The sequence below is a fragment of the Macaca mulatta genome, chromosome 17 (assembly GCF_049350105.2).
Source record: "Macaca mulatta isolate MMU2019108-1 chromosome 17, T2T-MMU8v2.0, whole genome shotgun sequence".
NCBI lineage: Eukaryota > Metazoa > Chordata > Mammalia > Primates > Cercopithecidae > Macaca > Macaca mulatta.
In genome coordinates this window covers 96,062,273-96,083,169 of record NC_133422.1, presented here as the reverse complement: position 1 = coordinate 96,083,169, position 20,897 = coordinate 96,062,273, and the positions used below count along the sequence as shown (strand labels likewise).

At 39.6% G+C, this 20,897-nt stretch overlaps 1 protein-coding gene across 2 annotated transcripts in view; it reads left to right on the top strand.

The window, feature by feature from the left end:
- Window positions 1–413: 413 nt before the first annotated feature.
- Window positions 414–20,897, top strand: part of NALCN (sodium leak channel, non-selective) — a 354,786-nt gene continuing 334,302 nt past the window's right edge. For both annotated transcript variants that reach the window (XM_028837268.2, XM_028837267.2), the window contains exons 1-2: window positions 414–597; window positions 17,692–17,838. In XM_028837268.2, the coding sequence (XP_028693101.1) occupies window positions 17,731–17,838 (108 nt within the window). In that variant the 5' untranslated portion in view covers window positions 414–597; window positions 17,692–17,730. The remainder of the gene's footprint in view (window positions 598–17,691; window positions 17,839–20,897) is intronic.

The window sequence follows — 20,897 nt, the reverse complement described above, 5'->3', positions numbered from 1 at the left end:
GGGTTCTGTGGACAGTCAGACCTCACGCTCGCACGCCGGGCTCCAAGCCTCCTGGCAGTGGACTTGAGTGTACCCCGCGTGTGCCCGGAGGACTCCTGTGCACACCGCCGCCGTGCTGTTGAGTACGAAAGACCCCTGAGAGCAGCTCGCAGATGAGAGCCCAGCTGTTGCTGTGAGACTGAGTGCGGGTGGCAGCCGGCAAGAAGAACTGCCAGGACCGACCCTGGTGCTCGCCACCAACTGCGGCGCAGCCTCCTCTGCGGTGCCCGCCCTTCGGCATCACTGCAGCCCCCGCAGCAAAGCTAACTTTAAAATTTTAAATAAAATACTAATTTTTTTAAAGGCCCGAAAACTCCAGCTCCCACCCCTCCCCCAGCCCGCCGCCACCGGCGGCGCTCAGTGAATGACACGGCGAGCGCGAGCCGCGGCCCCAGCCGGGCCGAGCGCGCTGCCGGAGCGGAGCCGCTGTAGGTGAGGGGCCCGCGTCCCCGCACGCCGTGGGCGCCCCGCCTGGCACGGATCCTGCCTGTCGCCCACTGTCGCCGCCGCCGCCGCCGCCCGCGGGCACCATGACAGCTCTGAGCGCTGGGGTTACAGGTTGGTCACCGCCGCTGGTGCCCGAGAGGCGGCGGCGCGGCCGGCTCCGTGCCCTGCGCCCGAGGCCCGGGATGCGCGCCCGTTGGTTCCTCGGCCCGTCCGGGCCAGGACGGCGCAGGGGCGCTGGGGCTGCGAGAGGGGCTGCGAGAGGGGCTGCGGGCTGGGGCCCCGCGCGGGGGAGGGTTGGGGAGGGGAGCCTCCACCCGAGAGCGGGGCGTTGGGGTCCTCGCCGGCCTGGCCGGGGCACGGAAGCCGCTATGCGCCCCCCCGTTCCTGCGCGTGGGTGTCGGGGGCGCCTGCCGCGGGATGCGCCTGGGCTGGCTTGGGAAGCCCAGGACCGGCGAGACCTCGGGCCTGCCCCGCCTGGGCATCTAGCAGGTGTTGGGGGGCAGGTGACTGAGGACAAGGCCACTGGGCATCACGACAGCGCTGCACCTGCCCCCTCCGCACCGGTGCCGCTGCCTGGGTAAACCTCTGGGCCAACGCGCGGCAGGGGCGATGGGGGAGGGCAGCCCGGCTCCAGCAGGTCTCCGCGGGGGCTCCGCGGCCTTACCCCACCCCCATACTCCTGTGGATTGCTCCTTGCTAAATGTCCCTTATGGTATTCATTGGCCTTGTTAAGCAGCCGTCATTAGGGTGGCCACACCGAACGCAAAACAGTGTCCTGTCAAACAACACCATTTTGTCACTGAATCTTTAAGAGACCAGCAAGGATGGCCTGGCTGGGATCCCTCCGGGGGCCCAGAACCCAGATCAGGGGTCATTTTGCTGACTTAATGTTCCTCTCTCAGGATGGTGTGAGAACGCTGAACTCAGACCCTTAGTGCTTGAAATACCTTAGGATAAATCTTTCAGTTTCAGGTGCAATTTTTCAGAGACTGTATTATTAAGGATGTGTGAATACACACTCACTTTCAGGCCTCAGAAGGTTTTACTCTTAATCTGGTGTTCGCGTGGTCATCAGCTAGGCCCGACTTCCCTGGTGGTGAAATGTGGGTTGAGGACCAGTGACCTTTGTGTTGGTAGTTGGTGGGTAACACCTCTAAAAGGGGATCAAAAATTAACAGGTGGCGATTTTGAAATGTGTTTGTGTGTGTGTGTGTGTGTGTGTGTGTGTATATATATATATATATGTATGATTCGTATGTTCGTAGCTACAACTGTGATTTGATATGGCCTGGGAGAGGAGCAGTTTCACTATGGTAGTTACCCCTGAGGCAGATGCATCGCAGGACTGGCTTTTTAAATTCAAACATAAGGTTTCCACAGTTCTAAATAAAAATCATGGCTTCCCAAACATCTGCAACAAGAAACATTTACTCCCTAACTGTTGGTTTTCATTCTGTGTGCCTTTCTAGAGTTGATTTTTCATTCTTCTGTGGTATACTTTGACCTAGCCATTGCTAAAATCAGACAGTGTGAAGACAAAATCCGGCTTTGGAGAAAAACTTAAAAAGTGAAAAGGTTCAGTTAGATCCTCTTCTGTGTTCATAAAAGGCGTAATCTGTTTGCAGAATAAATGTGCTGTCACTGATAAGGACTATGCTAAAATCTCTACAAAACTCGAGGAGAAAGCATGTCTCATAAAATAGTGGTAATACACTTATAACTTTGGATAGGACTTGCAAGATATTCGAAGGAGAAAAAAATGTACTTTAAAAAAAAGTGTACTCAAAATAGTGTCATTTACTTGCAATTTAGTGAGCTGATGATTTGAGTAGCATTTTCTTCTTCTTGGGTATGGCATTTCTTTGAAATGGGTTCCAGTTGATTTTTTTGTTTGTTTGTTTATCATTCCTGCTTGCTTTGTGTCTGCATGTATGTGTGTGCACAAATGTACACATTTATTTTATCATTTATCAATGATGTTCAGATGATTTCAGAATTTCCATAGCTGTATAAATTTATCCCAGGTCAGAGTCACATGTGGATTTCAAGTTTGTGAATGAAAATTCACATCTATACCTCTATATCCTAAGATAAACTAAGCACTGGGCCAGAAGCTGGGTTGTGAGTGAGTAAAAGAGATAAACCCAGAGCCTAAGAATCCTTCAGGAAAGACAAGTATGTAAGCAGGTGGATATACAGTGAGATGCCTTATTTTCTAGTTTTGGCATGGAAACTATGATATTGAGCGTGAACATATTAAGAACGGTCCCTAAGGCCACGCACGATGGCTCATGCCTATTATCCTAGCACTTTGGGAGGCTGAGACAGGCCAATTGCTTGAACCCAAGAGTTCCAGACCAGCCTGGGCAACATGGTGAAACCCCATCTCTAAAAAATAAAAATAAAAATTCACCAGGTGTGGTGGTATACCCCTGTAGCCCCAGTTACTTGGGTGAGACTCTGTTTAAAAATAAAAAAAGAATGCCCCTGCCCCAAAATGTTATCAACATTTTAGAGCTTCAATCATGTTATACAATTCTCACCTGTCTCAAGGAACAGCACAAATTTTTATACCTTCAAACTCTGTGCAAATGCTTAAATTTTTTAAATTGATTTTTTGAATTTTAAAGTAACCAAAGTTGATAGAGATGATAGAATGATAGAGAAAAAAAGAGTAAACACCTAGTTTTAGTAACCAAAGACAAATGACCACAATATCTGTGTGTTTTCTGTAGTATTTTTAAGGGCTTGACTTTAGGTAGCTGTAGTCATGGCATTGTACAACTTTTATACTGTTTTTTCCATTGAATATTTATTATAACATTTAAAATATTTCTATATAAATTTTTTACTTAAAAATTGTAAATGGCTATATAACACCATACCAGTAAATACAGCTTCATATATATAACCATACCTCTATAATTGGACATTTGCTGTTTCCAGTTTTTCATCATTATAAACAATGTCCTGATAGATAGTTATAATGTAGAGATTTATTTCTATTTTATGTTTTTCAGTATAAATATCCAAATATGCCCATATCTATCATCTATCGATCTATCCATATCTTCAAATTGGTTTCCTGAAGAATTCAGATTATAATTTATTTATGATAAATTTCCAGTAATTATATCTTTGAAAAAAGTATCTGAATTATTATAGAGATATATGTTTATCTTTAAATTGATTTCCTAATGAATTCAGATTATAATTTTGAATAAATGGCTTAATCTGCTTTTGAGGTAAATCTGCCATTTTACAAAAAGTGTTGGTGGGTCCTGTTCCCTCTTTTACAGAAATAAAAGAAGGTAACATAATAATTTGGATGTTTGACTTTTGTGCTATATAAAAACTTGACCTTTAGAAAAATCACCTGAAAACCAGGTGCTAAAATATACCTCTTAAAGCCAAAATAGGAATACTATAAAAGTTCAAAGCTGGAAAAAAAAAAAAAAAAGTCAATGCAAGTTCCTTTAGAAAATTGGCTGTTGTGTTCAGGAGTCTAATTCTGCTTGTTGCTTTCCTGCTCAGACTTCAAGTAAATGATCAAAAGGGCTTATATAATGAGAAATCTGTACCCCCACAGGTAAAGGAAGAAGAGGATCTTTCTTTCCTAGGCTGCAGAATTTTCTGGTAGATTCAGTATAGATGGAACAGGTCTGATGGGAAAAACTAAAGTTCAGTTCACAATTTCCTTTCCAGGAGTAGTGTACAAAAAATAAGGAAGGGAGGCCCCGGAAGAGCCCCTTAGTATGAAGGAGTGAAGTTGAAAGTTGGAAGCTGGTTTTTGGTAAAACAGAATTGCTTGACTCCTGAAGCAGTTTCTCCATGAGGTCCCAGGGCAAGGGCAGCCATACCAGAATATGTTCTGAAGACGGAGACTGACCCCGCAGGTCCAGGGTGGGGGCGGGGGTGGGCCTCCGCAGCAGGAGTGGAAGAATTAGAAGTAGGATAGACCACAACACTGAGGCCAAGAGAATCCTTTATGAAGAGATCAAGAGTGAGAATTATTTCCAATTATGCAAGGAAAAGAGATGAAAACAGGATGTTGTTTGGAGAGAGAATGATATAGATGGAAGACAGCCAACAGAGACACACCAATAAATGTTTTTCCTGACAGAGAGGATCACAGTGCATGGAACACAGCCATGTTTTAAAGTGAGATAAGATTCTTTTTTTCTTTTAGATTAAAAACAATCCCAATCTTTGGATGAAAATAGGTTATCATGTACCAAAACAATTAATAAAACTTAGCCAACATCTAGATATAGCCTGATAAACACTTTGGATTTGAAAACCAATAAAAAGAAAAATATTTCACCAGCATTGTGATCAAATGCTTCAGAAATTACTTATCCACAAAGAGAAAATTTAGATTAATGTTATACTTCCTCTCTAAAATTCTCAGCAAACATAAAATAATGTCCTGAAAATCTGTAGTCCTGAAAAATATCAGTAGACAATTATCTTATGTTGTAAATGAGTCAAAAGTGAAAAATAAATAGGTGAAGAAATATATACCAGGCAAGTGATATCACTAAAAAAAAGATGAGGTAGAAGTGTGTAAATATCAGAAAACAGTTCAAAAAGTTGTTTGATTAAATGAGAAAAACGTCCTTAAAGTCATAAAAGTTGCTATCTTTAATACAGTTTTAACTACAAGCTTCCCATGTTTACCAATGATCAGAGCATTATAGTATGCACAGTCAAAAGCGTAATGCTAGCCAGGCGCAGTGGCTCACGCCTGTAATCCCAGCACTTTGGGAGGCCGAGACGGGCAGATCACGAGGTCAGAAGTTTGAGACCAGCCTGGCCAACATGGTGAAACCCCGTCCCTACTAAAAATACAAAAAAATTAGCTAGGCGTGATGGTGGGCACCTGTAATCTCAGCTACTTGGGAAGGGCGGCTGAAGCAGGAGAATCATTTGAACCCAGGAGGCAGAGGTTGCAGTGAGCCAAGATCGCGCCATTACACTCCAGCCTGGGTGACAGGGCGAGACTCCGTCTCAAAAAAAAAAAAAAAAAAAGTCTGATGCTTATTTTAGGGGAAAGGGAGGGGGGAAAATGCCCATAGACTCAGTATCTTTTTAAAGGGTTTTCTGACCTAAAATGGTGTTGACAGTCAGCATTTCATCTTAAGAAGTACAAAAAAAAAAAAAGAGGATAAAGTTTTAAAAATGAAAACATGAATGAATTCACTATGACGTATATAAACTCTAAATCTAATAGCAAAAACTGAGAGCTATAGCATTCCAATCTGGGAGAAATATTGATCTACAGGTGTCTTTAAGGTATATTAGAATGCCAAGAAATTGGAATGATGACAAGGAGGTTAGTGAAGAAACGCACTGGAGAAATTGGGTATAAAATTCCAAGATTGAAAAACTGGAATCAGATTGCGGTAATGGAAATGAAGAGGTGAATGGTAAAGAATAATGTCCACAAAAACTAATGCTACCACATCTTGGTGACAGAAGGAAGAGAATGAAAGGGAGTCCAAGGTTAAAAATAATTTCTGATCATCAAGCTTGGGTGATTGTGCTATTGTATTCTATTATGTCTAGTTAAAAGAAATTGTTACTGCTTTATCTTTCAGTTAATAGTATCTACAGGGTAAATCCCTTGCTTCATTTTCTTTTCTAGCTGTTTTATTATTATTTTGAAATTCACATGAGATTAGTTCCACAGGCAATATATTTTGCTTCCTTTCTTTGAAGGCATTGAATAGCAATTTAAAGATACAGTCTAGACTAGAAAATCATAACAGAAACCCCAACAAAACCCCAAATATCTTAGTTATCCTTTTATAAAGCAAAAATGTAATTCCTGTATACAATGCAAGTTAGTTATTTTAAAAGTAAATTCTGAAGATCTCTGAGGAAAATAAGAATAGAATATGCTGTATATACATACAATTATAAATCAAAATTTTTGTCTCAGACTTATATTTCGCCTGTGTTGCTTATAATTAGACTCTCTTATTCTTTTCCACACAAAGAGCCCTGACTATGCAATGTGAACTTTCTAAGTGTTCTCTTCTGAGCATCTAGGCTAGTGGTGCCTCATTAGTTTGGAAACAGTGATGGGAGAGGTGTGCAGGGATCACCTGAAGATGTTTTTAAAAAAATACAGTGTCCTATTTTCTACCCTTAAAGATTCTGATTTAGTATGTCTGAGGTGAAGGAGGCCTCAGCTTGAGTGTCTTAGTTAGCTTGGGCTGCTGTAACAAATAGCACAGACTAGGTGGCTTAAACTCCAGACATTGGTTTTTTACAGTCTGGAGACTAAGAAGTCCAAGATGGAGGTGCTGGCTGATTCCTGTGAGGGCTGTCTTGTGGTACACAGACGATTCAGCTGCCTCTGCCTTCTTATAGATTCACTAATCCCATTCATGGGGGCTCCACCTTCATGGCCTCATGACCTCCCAAAGGCCCCACCTCCAAAAACATTTGAGGTAAGAGCTTCAGCATATGACTTGAGGAACACAGAACCATTCAGTTTACAGTGTTGAGAATGTTTCTAAACCTCCCTTGATAATTCATATGTTAAGCAGTCTTTAGGAATTACTATTTTAAACCATCCCCTTTTGAGCAAATTTTGTGGATTCATATTGCAAAATGAAACAACCACAAAAACATAATCTCCCTTTGATTTTCTGTTATATTTAAACATAGTAGCAAGTTTTGAAAACCACTGTTTTAAACCATCCACCTTCTTTATCCAACCTTTACAGATTCATATTATAAAATTAAACAACCACAATCAAAATAAGTATTCCCTTTCTGGTTTTTCATAATATATAAATGATAGCAGCAGCTCATCAAAATAAAATATCCAACACTGGATAATATAGAGTAGGATATATACTTAGCACAGAGTAGGAGTGGTGGCCAGGGGCTAGGAGGAGGGGAAAATGGGAGTTGTTAATTACTGGGTGGAACCTTTCAGTTATGCAAGATAAGTGAGCTCTAGAGATCTGTGTTATAACATTGTGCCTGTAGTTAACGTTTTATTGTGAATTTAAATATCTGTTAAAACAGTTCTCGTGTTAAATGCTCCTACTACAATGAAACAAAAATAAAAATTACCGTGATGTAGGTGACAAAAATACAACCCAGTTCCCTCTCATACTGCTTGACAGTTATAGTTTGGGCATGTAGGTGCAATACCAGTTATAGTTTGAGCATGCAGGGTGCAATGGCAAAAGGGCATTGGGGCATTGTGGTGTGTATTGAATCCCTTTAGCAAACCCAATCGCTTTTAACGGCCAAAGAAAATTCAATTTTCGTGATTAAAAACATAAAACAAAATAGAATCCTTGGAGAAGTAATGACAGTTTTGGAGTATTTCTAGAAATAACCAGAGAAAAATAGCCTGCTGCTTTACTTTGGAATTTAGGAAATAGACTCATAAAAAGTGGGGAACTATTTCTAATCAGTAACTTGACAAAAGGAAAACAGAAGAGTCTGTTTTTGGAGATGGTTCTTTGAAACATTTGCCTTCCCCTGTGTGGTCACCACCTCGGGTAGCCCTTGAAGTCGGCTGGGACTGGACCATGCATGTAAAATTCTGTTTTTTGCAGAGCTACATTAGGATTTAGTGAGGGCCAAAACATAGATGAATGAGTACCCCAAAAGAAAAGTGGCAGGTGGCATTTGGAGGAGAGAGAGAGAAAGAGAGAGGCAGAAAGAAAAAGAGAAGGAAGAAGAGAGAAAACCAGGCAGCCAAATCAGGGCCTTGACTTTTGTACAAAATTAGATAGAAAATCAACCACAGCAGTCCTCTACCTGCAGGGGCAGGGGAGGGGGCCGCTGTTCTGTTGTGGAGACACACATTGCTGCTGTGATGCTCAGGGGGTCAGATTTTTGATGCTATCTTAGTTTTCCTGCGAACGTGTTCTCTGCTGTGTTGCTGGGGGAGATGCAGGACTCCAGGCTAAGTTTAAGAGAGAAAATACGGAGCTGCTGTCTTTCCTCTGAGCAGAGGCCAGATTACATGGAAAGATGCATCCGGCTCATTGAAGTTCACAAGCTGAGGATACCCGGAGGAGAGGCTTGCTTGAGAGGGCCCGGAAGGACTGGCATTGCAAGTCTAGTGGCAGGCATACTCTAATTTGGTTTTATTACTTAGACATGGAATAGGCAGGGACTTGGAGACTCCTGTCTCTGTTCTCTGGGAAAGAAGACTGTTCTATTCACAAAGCCTTGGAAGGGTCAGACTGAAAGAAGACATGGACAGCAAAGTATTCCAGGGGTGGAAATCAGAAAGACCTGGCTCCCTTGTGGTTTATCAGAGCCTAACCGTGTGACCCCAGGCAAGACACTTATCTTCTCCAAACCTCAGTTTCACCTGTAAAATCAGAATAATAGAGAGAGACACTTGCCTCATTGGGGCATGGTGAGAAATAGGTAACGGCCTGACACATAATAAACCCTCAGCAAATGTTAGGTGTAACTTGTTTAAACTGAAAACATTTGTTAGTGTTTTACTTGTTTTAAAGAAATTAGAAATAAAACACATCATCTTTGTGAACATGTACAGAAGTTCATGTTTGTGAAATGTACAAAAGTTCTTAAGGTTAAAAAGTGAAAGTCAAATGCTTCACCATTTCTCTCCCTCCCTCCCCCTACCTCTGTTCTCCCAACAAATAGACTACTTGGATTCTAAACTTGCTTCCAATTCATGTGGGTCTGGGCATGTTTGCCTCCAATTTTTAATCTATATAGTGGGAATAATACTAAAAACTACTTCAGAGAAGTGTTAAATGCTTAGAATAGTGCCTGGCACAGAGTAAGCTTTCAATAATATTTGTTCTCATGTTTCAAGTTAAAAAAAAATGAGTACATAATGTCTAAGCTTGCTTCTAGTCTATAATTATGCACAGTAGTTTATGGACCTTCATTCTACCCTGAGAACTGATCAAATGCATAAAAATCTGAGCAGTGTCAACATTAATCACTTTTATCATTGCAAGTCACTTCGGATATCATCTATTGCAAAGTCCCGGACAGAGGAGAAATCTTTTCTGCAAACTCTAAAACGTGCAGTTATTCCCCCTGAGAGTATCCAGAAAGGAGTTTACCACCTTCCAGGATATTCCAACACATTATGATTGGAAACTTATAGAGTATGATTTTTTATCAAATAAACAGTCACCTCTTGATAAACTTTTGATAGAGAATTTCTATTTTGTCTGCAGTTTCCTTGCTAAAAGAACAGAGAACACTACAAAACAGCATCATAACATCTGTGTTCTGGGCTTTGGATTTTGGGTATGACAGAAAGACTTTCTCAATATATACCTTTTAATTGCTCTCACACAATCTCCATAAAAAAAAGACACATACATATTTTTTTAGCCTGTGTCATAGGTGGAATCTATTTTTTAGTTTTCACATTCTTAGCCTAGTCAGTCAAGAAATTATGAGACTAAAACTAACTCTAGGAAGTGAAGAAATCTGTCACTTTAGGAAGTGGAGAAATCTGTCTCTTCACTACATGGGGTGAGATTATCAAATGGGAGTTAGTAAATACGTTTTTCTCATTCTTTACCAAATTTAGAGAAAAAATAATGAAGGTATAATAGAATATTTCTATGATTCATCCTCAAGGAAAAAGGAATGATAAATGGATAATATTTTCAGAAACCTGAAAGGGTCATTTAGATAGATTTAATTAGAGGTTTGATGATTTTCTGCCAGAAAAAAATTGACATTTTTGTAAGTGTATGGTGAGAAAAATCATAAAGTGAGTCATAATAAAAATGGATTCAATTTCAGGAGATGAGAAATGTCTGTACTATTTGCACAAAAAATAATTGATGCCAAGAGTTTGTAATCACCAGGCTATATGATTTAAATACATTGAAAAAGTCATTTTCTTATTTCCTTTCCATTCTGTAATATCCTTAAGTTTTGATTCAATAGTTCTGTAAGGCACATTGTCCCGTCTTGTCTCTGTGCCTAAGTTTCCTCGTCTGTAAAATGGTTCTTGTGAAAATTGAATGACACAATGCATATTCTTTTTTCATTTTTTCTTTTTGAGACAGGGTCTTACTCTGTCGCCCAGGCTGAGGTGCAGTAGTATGATCTTGGCTCACTGCAGCCTCTACTTCCCGGGCTCAAGTGATCCTCCCACCTCAGACTCCTGAGTAGCTGGGACTACAGGTTCATGCCACTACTCCCAGCTAAATTTTGTGTTTTTTTTGTAGAGATGGGTTTTCTCCATGTTGCCCAGGCTGATCTTGAACTCCTGGACTCAAGCGATCCACTGCCTCAGCTTCCCTAAATGCTAGGATTACAAGTGTGAGCCACCATGCCTGGTCTGAAAATGTATGATATTCTTAAACAGCCTACATGAGGCACATAATAATCCCTCAACTAACATTTTTGTTAGAAGGACTCTATTTCTGCATGACGGTAAACATAATTTGGGTTGAAATCAACCAATGAGCTCACTGTTTTACCATGGAAACTCTCATGTGTCCCAAAGCACTTTTGCATGGGGTGTATGTGTGTGTGCATGTGTGTGTGAGCTACTGAAGGCTATTTTCCTTTTGAGAAAGCATTCTGAGTAGGAGATAACATCAGTTTTACATCAACTTCTGTTTTTAACACTTTCCCTTAAATGGTTGTGATAATTGAAATCTCAAGGCAGTCATTGAGCAGCCCCTAAATGGAAGACAGCAGAGTTGCTGGATTCTGGTCTGGAAAGTGCCCTGTGCATGTAAGAAGCTGTGGAGGTCGTGAGAGGTGACCTCATGGAGGGAGAGGAAGAGCGTGAGCATGCAGGACACAGATGATCTGGGCTCAAAGAAGCAGGGGAAGTTCAGACACTTGAGATGCACAGAGAGGACATTCAACTGGGCAGAGGGAGGTGCAGGTATCAGTAGCTCTGAGGCTAAAATGTGCCCTGGGAGCTGGAGGATGGTGGAGTGGGCAGGGATGGTGACACATGAAGCAGGTGGATGGATGTTGGATAACAGATAATAAGACAAAAATATGGGGTATTTTTTCCTAATTGAAACCATAGCATAAAATGTATGATGCTATATTCATTTGCTCTGAGTGGACATGTCTTCTGTCTGAGAAGGAACTTGGCAAACAAAATGGACAAACTTTACAGAAACAAGGACATCTTGCTGTTCCAGCCTCAGGAATAAGCATCCCCTTTTGTCGTCAAATTTTCATTATGGTGTATTGAGGTAAAACTGAAGATTTAAATGTGCATATAGGGAAAGGGCAGGAAGCTGTTGTTCAAATGCAGATTTTGGTGGTTTGTTGTTTTAAGTTCCGTGGCTATTGGAACTAAAAAGAGGAAGAAATAAAAACATTTGAAATAAGAATTAATATTGTAATGCCTACATTAACAAATTGGTAACATCAAATACATGTGTCTTCAAAATATGAGGTAATGCCTTTCTCGATACAAATTTAACACTGGGAACCTAATCTGGAAAGCTTTGCTTATATTGGTTCACCTTGTAAGGCCTTGCACGTATACGCATGTAAATGAGCTATGGGACAAGAAAGACAAGGAAGGGGCGCAGATGTTTGAAGGTAGTGTTTACTTACAGTTAGGATTTTGTGCACATGCATATTTATTGACAGAGGACGATGTTAACAGAACATAGGTTTTAAACATGTGGTTACAAAACCCTGTGTAAGCAGCCATTTAAAAATAAATGTATGCATGGAAAAATATATATGGAAAAGAAAGTCCTAAAAGAGATACAATTGATATCCTCTTGGAGAGTAAGCACCCTAGCTAAAGAAAATTCCACAAGAGACCATAACTAATTATTACTTCATCTGCAGCCCCTTGTTCAGTGGCAGATACAATATATGTGCTCAACAAATTCTTTGCAAAGCTGATTGAGTCTCTAGAAATGGAATTCCTGATGGCTTTCGTTTTTGTTTCTTATTTTGTTTATATAGTTTTTCTAATTTTTCTACAACAAACCTGTATTACTTGTGTTCATGAAAATAAAATAAAAATGGAATTATTTTCTTCTAACTTAATTTAAGGTTGAAGTATTTGACATCTAGGCAAAGACCAGTCAGCTCTCCTGGATTTTTGCATGAATCTCATTATGCCCAATAGCACAGTAACATGTTGGGAATCCACCGTTCAATATTCTTTGCCTAGGAAGATAGTATGGAGCTAGCAGTAAGGTACTGAAGGAATAAGAAAACCACTAGATGGAGGTTGAAGAGAAAGTGCACCACAGTAGAGGCTCTCTTTTAATTAATCAGCCACTCTGCCTTTAAATACAGCATATTGTCTTCCATGTCAGGAACATGGAGGGAAAACACGTAGTATGTTTTGTTCAATGTTAAATCCATATCACTTAACATAATGGTCAGGATAGTTAAAAAATCAAAACAATTATGCAAACATGAATGAATGAGTAACTTCTGCTAGCAATGATGGTTGGTTTCCCAAAGACATGAAAGTCAGAATTTGAGGTGAAGGGTCCCAGAGATGTTAGTGAACATTTTCTTTTCTTAATTTCCTTCTCCAACTGTGCCAGGGATACTAAGCAATGAGATAAAAACCCACCATTAAGTGTGTATGTGTGTGTCTGTGTCTTGAATAGGGCAGTTGGTAAGCAGTTTCACTTGCACTCCTAAAGACCCCACGGTTTATGCACAACAGTTATCAGAAGAGTACTTGATATTGATGTATTGATAATCTTAATAATAACTTAATGATTAAAAATGAGCCAATGACTTCTGTCTTCTTTGGGGCTTTTTAGAATGAAATAGATGCTTTGATTTTATACAAGTTGTGTGTTTCTCTTCTCACAACCTTATTCCCAAATATTAAGTCTTTCAGTTATAACAAATAAATCACACACATAGACAAAAAGTCTTCATGAGTTAAGTTAGGGAATTAGAAAACACTGATGTGGAATTGGCATTGGATAACAAAGAGGACATAACTGGGATAAAGGGTTTGAATTAGTTGAGTAAAGGTTGCAGGATGGTGAACAATGGTATGTTTAGCCAATCTGAGTGCAGCATGTTGTATGAGTGTGAAAGGAAGTGCACGTACAAATCAGTGGGACGCAGGGTCCTGGAAACATAAGGTTAAATAAAGTAGGCAGTTTGTAATCTTCAAGAATGCCTTTATATTCAGTGCTGTATATCCAGCACATACTGCAGTGCCTGATACCACAGTGGATGCATAATATTTGCTGTGTGAATGAATGAATGAACAGATGAGTGAGTGAGAAACAAAAAGATACACTGAGGTTTTCTGGGCTACAAAAGAGACCTACAGCATGTTTGGAAGCTGATTTTTTTAAATATAAAATGGGAACATTTTGAAAGGCATCCCAGACCTGAGGGCCCATGGCCTACCTAGAAAGGAGTCTAGAAATGGGGATAGGTGAAAAAGGCCATTGTACATATATGGAATGAATGAACAAGAAAACAATCCACTACTGAGAGTGGGTACAAAGAGAACCTGCTGGGCCTTCCCACTGCACGTGGGGAATGTGAAGAGTTCAGAGCAGTAAAGTCTGGGACAAGAGAGGAAGGAGAAAAGCAGAAGGATGCCTGGCTCATGTCACTCTCTCAGGCTGCATCTTTGTTCATGATGGTGTTGGCACCGTCTTCCTACATCTGCGGGGGAAGCAGCACCGATACCTCTCTAAATTGGTAGCTGGACACAGATGGTAATGGAAACTGTAACAACAGGTGATCACTTAAGGGGTTAAGTAAAGAGGACAGGCAAGAACAGCATGCTGTGAACCATAATTTGGAAGACAGGAGAAGATTCAAAAGACTTTAATACTGAACCCAAGAGAGCTGCAAGGGAAAGAAATGACCCATAGTGTTGCAAGGACATTGCAGTTAAAGAAAATGGAATATTTTAATTTCAATACCATGAAGAGGGGGCTGGAATGAAGTAGGGAAAGTATATACCAATAGAAATGAAATTGCTATCACAGAATACAAAAATTGGATCTTAACCATTTAAAACAGCAATGAACATGAGATGAATGAATGTTTCCTGAGTTGCTATAAGCTGTTTCTGCGTAAAAGATTTATTAATGGACACATTGTGACTGTGTGACCTCTCTCCCGATATTGAACTATTTAAATACCAACTTCTTTTAATAAATGTAGGAAACCTTTGGAAAGCCAGGTTTTTCAAACTTTGTGTACTGTCTTATGAAGGACACTTCAGTAAACAGAAAAAAGAGATATTGGCTTATAAAAACATAATAGTGATAAGGCTAAGATACACAGAAGCAATTTCCTATCAAAATAATAAGCTTACCTAGGATACTTAAATATCCCTACTGGTTTTTATCAGAGGAATAATAGGTCTGCCGTATGCAGTTATATTGATTCAACATGAATGAAGGCATAAAACAATATTTCTGTTTGTAAATGAACATTACAATCAACCACCTAAAATTAATTTTGAATTCCTCATGTGTTTGTAACTTAAATTTACTTTACTTTACTACTTGAATATAATATTTAATGTATTAAATCAATGAAATTTCTAGAGATCCAGGAGCTACTTGTTGAGTTTTTATGTATGTGTGGATTAGCCAGGTATCTTTGGAGCTTAGATCATTTCTTGGGCACTGTTTGATTAAGTGGCACCTGGGAGCAGGTAAAGTGAAGGTAAATGTCAGTGACAGCTAATGTCATTCAGTTTTAATCACACTGTTTTGGTTGGTCAGATAAAACTAAAGTGGGAATTTTTAAAAAACAATAAATTCTGGACAAGTATTTTTCTAGATAAATCCATCATCAAAAATCATTTTTGCTTTAGATGGCGTATTGATAATAAAGGTGCATGGAATTTGTATGCCCATTGTCTCCACTGCTCAGTGAAAGAGGACTTGTGGAAAGATCTATAAAATTCCTCATATGATCTTTGAACTACATGGTGAAACCACTCTTTTACTTGCTCCTTTGTACTGTCATCTTGAAGGATTTCTAAAAGATTCTATGTACACTCAGTATTTGGATGTATAGGAGACTGTCATTGAAGAGGCATCTCAAATTGAGGCCACCAGAGTTCCTTCCCCACTACCAGTAAATCAGAGAGAGAGAAAAAAAAAACACTTTAAATACTCTGCATATATTTACATGGGATATCAAAGAGTTCCAAACTCCAGTTATACAACATAAATTAATTAGTGCAGCCTACTGCAAAGCCCATATTCAAACTCAATATTCAGGGCAATAACAGCCTGGAAATAAGTAGCATGTCTTAAAGCCAGTTAGCTTTTTTCTTCTGGGAATAGGAGGTGTATCAGTCTGTTTTCACCCTTCTATAAAGAAATGCCTGAGACTGGGTAATTTATAAAGGAAAGAAGTTTAATTGACTCCATTCTGCATGGCTGGGGAGGCTTCAGGAAACTTACAATTATGGTGGAAGGCACCTTCTTCACAAGGCAGCAGGAGAGAGAAAGAGTGTGTGAAGTAGGAACTGTCAAACACTTACAAAACCCATCAGATCCTGTGAGAACTCACTCACTATCGTGAGAACAGCATGGGGGAAACCGCCGCTGTAATTCAACCCCTCTCTCCACACGTGGGGATCATAGGGATTATAATTCAAGATGAAATTTGGTGGGGGACACAGCCAACCCATATCGGGAGAGTTAGGCAGAGATACCTGACCAGGTAGATAAAGGAGCACGTAATGATGGAGGTAGGTGCTCAATACAGGCAGATTTGGAGCTGCTTTGTTCTGAGTTTCTGTATTTTATTCTCTTTTCCAGTGAAAACTGCATCTGCACACACACACACACACACACACACACACACGCACACACACTGCAAACATGTTCTTGTTCTTTTTGAACTCCGGTGAGGACTAAGTGGCACCCATTGTCCTTAGTTAGGTTTCTTTCTCTAGATCCATGGAGCACCAGATAGGAGAGCCAGTGAACCCGCCTGATGTTAAAACTGCAGGGCTACGTTTTCGTTTTCCTGGCTCGGCACAGCTGTGCACTGCCTGAAGCGCTCTTCTTCTCTGTTACCTGCCTTGAGAAATTCTCTTAATAGTCCTCAGCTTCAGCATGGTCAACTCTAAACCCCTTACGCGTTGTAGTCAAACAGAGCTTATTTTAAATTTCAAGTTTGCTTGGATGGCCTTGGACAAGTTATTACCTGCCTTGAGGCTGGCTTTTCTCGTGCATGTATAAGAAGATGAGATTTTTTTTTAAATTTTTTGGTTAGGGCTGTTGTAAAGATCAAATAAAATATAATTGCTAAGTATCCCAAACATAGTATATATCCATAGCCATTAGTTCCTCACCTTCCTTTAAGACTCAATCCAAGTGCTAATCAAATGGGAAGTCTCACAGTCCACTCAGGGATCTTCAGGTACCACCTGCCTTTATAACAGTTCTTCTCACATTGTATTGCAGTTACTTGCTATTTGAGTCCTGAGGACTGACATACAATAACCCCCTTCAATTGACTGCTGAGTTGTGGAAGGCGATAGCAATGGCCACAGGGAGGTGATGTCTGTCACAGGATGTAGATGTTTCAGAATTGTGGAAATTTAAGCAGTACGCAGGCATCTCATCTCCCACCTCAATGTAATTTCATGAAAAATTTACTTCAGAGTAGCTGGAAGAATTTAGATAATTACTGCATTCATTTAAAAAAATCTCCATTTAGAGGAGGTTCTTCCCCCATTCTTTCTGGCCTCACTCCCCTCTGGGGAAGACAAAATTGGGAAATCAGCTTGGGACTACTGTTGGAAGTAAGAGACGTCTGTGAATGTCATGTTAAATTAACACTGGGGAAATCATGGGGAAGATCTGTGCGTTTCGTCTGTATTAGTCAGCAGTGTTCTAGCACAGAGCACCTGTATGTGGAGACAGCTTTAGGTATAAGAGCATAGATCTAAAAAGATTTTCCCAATAATATGTCTGCCCTAAGAAGCAAACCATTTTACTCTGTCTATTCTAAATCACTAGCCTCTAAACTGCTTATGAAGTGCATAAAATAATCTATTGCATTGGGAGAAAAAAATCAAGCTTCTATTGGTATTAATTTTGTCTCATCCTTTTAAGTTTCTATTTTCATGTGTTCATTATACACTATGGAATAGAACACATGTATGCCTTACAAATACATAGATCTATGTGGGGAACTCAATTTTTTGATGAGAGGAAAGATGGTTTAGATGACAAATACAACTTTTCCTTTTCCCAGACTGTGGTTTTGTGCTTGCTCACCAAAGCTAACCTCAGCATGCTCAAAAGGAAGCAGAGTTCCAGGGTGGAAGCCCAGCCAGTCACTGACTTTGGTCCTGATGAGTCTCTGTCGGACAACGCTGACATCCTCTGGATTAACAAACCAGTAAGTTTCTTCTTTGAGTATGGAGAAGCGTAAGTGGATGTAAGAGAAATTTGATTGACAAATGCAAATATCATGTAGCTTTGGCTTCAAAATGTCTGAGCTGCAGTAGAATATGGATGAGGTTCAGAGTCTGGAAGTAGAGAACAATCCAATGAAATAGTGAGATGCCGCTATGAGTTACTCACATGGGAAGATGCACTGGGTGGTCCGATCCCCTCCCCTCCCCTCCCCACACTGCACACTGTCCTCAGAGTCACGCGGTGTGGTGATGATACCACTTCTCAGGCTGATCCGAATCTGAGGTCCATGATGAGCAACCTGTTCTTAACGAACTTCCTTTACTTGTTGTCAACATGCCTGAATCCATGAGACAATAAGCACATGTTTGGAATTAAAGGTCTCCTTCTGATTTGCAAGTTTTGAGTAAAAGGTCAATGAGATAATGGCTAGTATCTCTGAAGAATTTGTCACCTTCGCTGCCTAATTAAGTTGATGAGGATTTGAGAGGAAGAACTGCTAGGCTAGGCACCACTGTATGCCAGAAAGCATAGCAACCAGAGCTAAATCTGACAGGCACGCATGTCTATGAGTGTTGAAAACTCAGCTCTGCAAAACCGAGCAGGATCAACTTCTTACTCATCTCATGGTTGGTGCTGAAGTAACAAAAGGAAATGACCTGTTGCCTCTTGCAGTGCTTGTCTTTCCCCTAACCGTGATACACACAGGATCTGCTTGGACTCTTTGCTGTCCTTCCCAATCTGTCTCCCTCTAATCTGCCCTCCAGATTCCTTCCCCAGCCTGCTCACATTTGTTTACCTATTTCTATTTTTATTCACATCACCCTTCTGCTTTATAATCATGGAAACATCTGTATTACTTTCATTACAAATTAAAATCTGTTAGTATGACATTCCTGCTTCTTTTCATTCAGGACCTAACCTGTCCAGTAACTGCTCCTTTCCCATGTCAGCACAACATCCACTCAAGCCCCATCAGCAGACTCCTACTCCTCTAGGCTCTCTGGCTTGTTCACACTGCTTTCCTTTGCTCGTACTGCTCTCTGGCCCCAGTGACCCTTTCCCGGCTCCTCTGGTGAGTCAAATCCTCCTCATCCATTAGGACTGGCTGAGATGTCACCCCTGGCATCCTCCTCTGAAAGGCTTATTTCCACCACAGACGGAATGAACTTCTCTTCTCTTTCCACTTAGCTTGTTTTATATTTGTATATAAATATAATGTTATCTATAAATAACTGTATATTTTATATACATCATATGTGTATATTTACATTATATACATTGTAGATCATGTATATATAATACATATATTTATGGCTCTATTGTCTTATGTATATATACATGTTATATGCACATACATATAAACATATAACAGGTTAGATATCACATATATACACATTACATATACACATATATGTGTTAACACTATGCATATTACCTATACATATAATTTTCATGTGTGTATAACATATATACTTGTTATATATGCATATGTGTTAGATGCATGTAAGATATACATATATGTATACATGCATATAACATGTATGTGTAATATGTGCATGTGTTATATACATGAGACAATATACATAATATATGTATATTATGTCTTATCTAGAACATGTTTTATAATGTTGTATAATATAACATGTTTTTGCCTCTTGCAGTGCTTGTCTTTCCCCTAACCATGATACATGCAGGATCTGCATGGACTCTTTGTTTTCCTTCCCAGTCTGTCTTTCTCTAACCTGCCCTCCAGACTACATGTATTTACATGTATGTGTATATACACATAACGTATTATATACATATATATAACATGCTATGTGTATATACACACATTTTTATATATATAATACATTCAAAGGTGTTTTACTTCTTGGACTGCAAAATAGGAGTCAGAAGTGTGTTGCTTCCATGTTTTGTTTCCTGCACCCAGCATTCTGACACATAGTAGGCCTTTGTTCACGCTTAGAGGATTGAATGGAATAGAGAATGAAGCGCCCCTAACTCTTTCTTAGCGTCCACCTTATTACAGAACTTTCTGCGAAGTTATGAAGAAGGTAGTATCAAAGATGTAGCCTTGGAGGCACTTACTAAAATTACTAATGCTTCAGTAAAATTCTGTCTTTAAACTAAAAACTGGTTTGTTGTTGAAGAACCTATATTTGGAAGCTCTTTTGTGTAATTAGATTCTTTACGTTGAAAGTCCAGATGGGGCTAAATTCACACACCGATGTTTATTGAAGTGCTTCCAAATTGCATGAAAGATACATCAACCCTTAAAGTAAATTGAATCATCAGTGGCTTGTGTGTTATGGAATTAGCAGCATAATATCTTCATGTAAATATTATAACTGTCAGATAAATATTGTAACCCACTCATCAGCTGCAAGTGTCTGAGTCTCCTGAAAGTTCTGACAGTCTTTTCTGTTTTTCATCTTGAGTGTTTGCTAGTATACATAGCTGCAGAATCCGTCTACCACAAACCTAAATTTTTTTCAGAGAGTATAATATCAAAGAATTATCATGATTTCATATAGGTCCAAGATAGTCAATAAAAACATATTTGGATTACGTTTAAGAATTGTGTACTAATTGATTAACTGGTGATACTAATTGTGTGGGTTTAGCATGGAGATGCAGTTAAGTATTTTTTTAACCCTAGATATTAGTTTTTGTAATAAAATATTGAGTATGAGTGATTGTATGTCCTGTGCATATATTCGTGTAAACACAAACATACTTATCTTTAATTCTTTCTTCTTATTTTGGGGTTAAAGAAAATCTTCAGATAGCAGACATGCCTCTAGTGTTGCACAGAAAGTTATTTTATGGAATTTTGAAAGATGTATGGGCTAAATTTGTATAAAATATGTTCTCCAAAATAAAGAGAAAAATCTATTCATTATTTTGTTAAATGTAGGATGAGACCAGATTTTTAAAAAGTTTCTTTGTATTTTTATACAAAGACATTATACATAAGATACAAATAGAAAGGAAATTCTAAATATGGGATATGTTATGTATCAATTCATTTAAAAA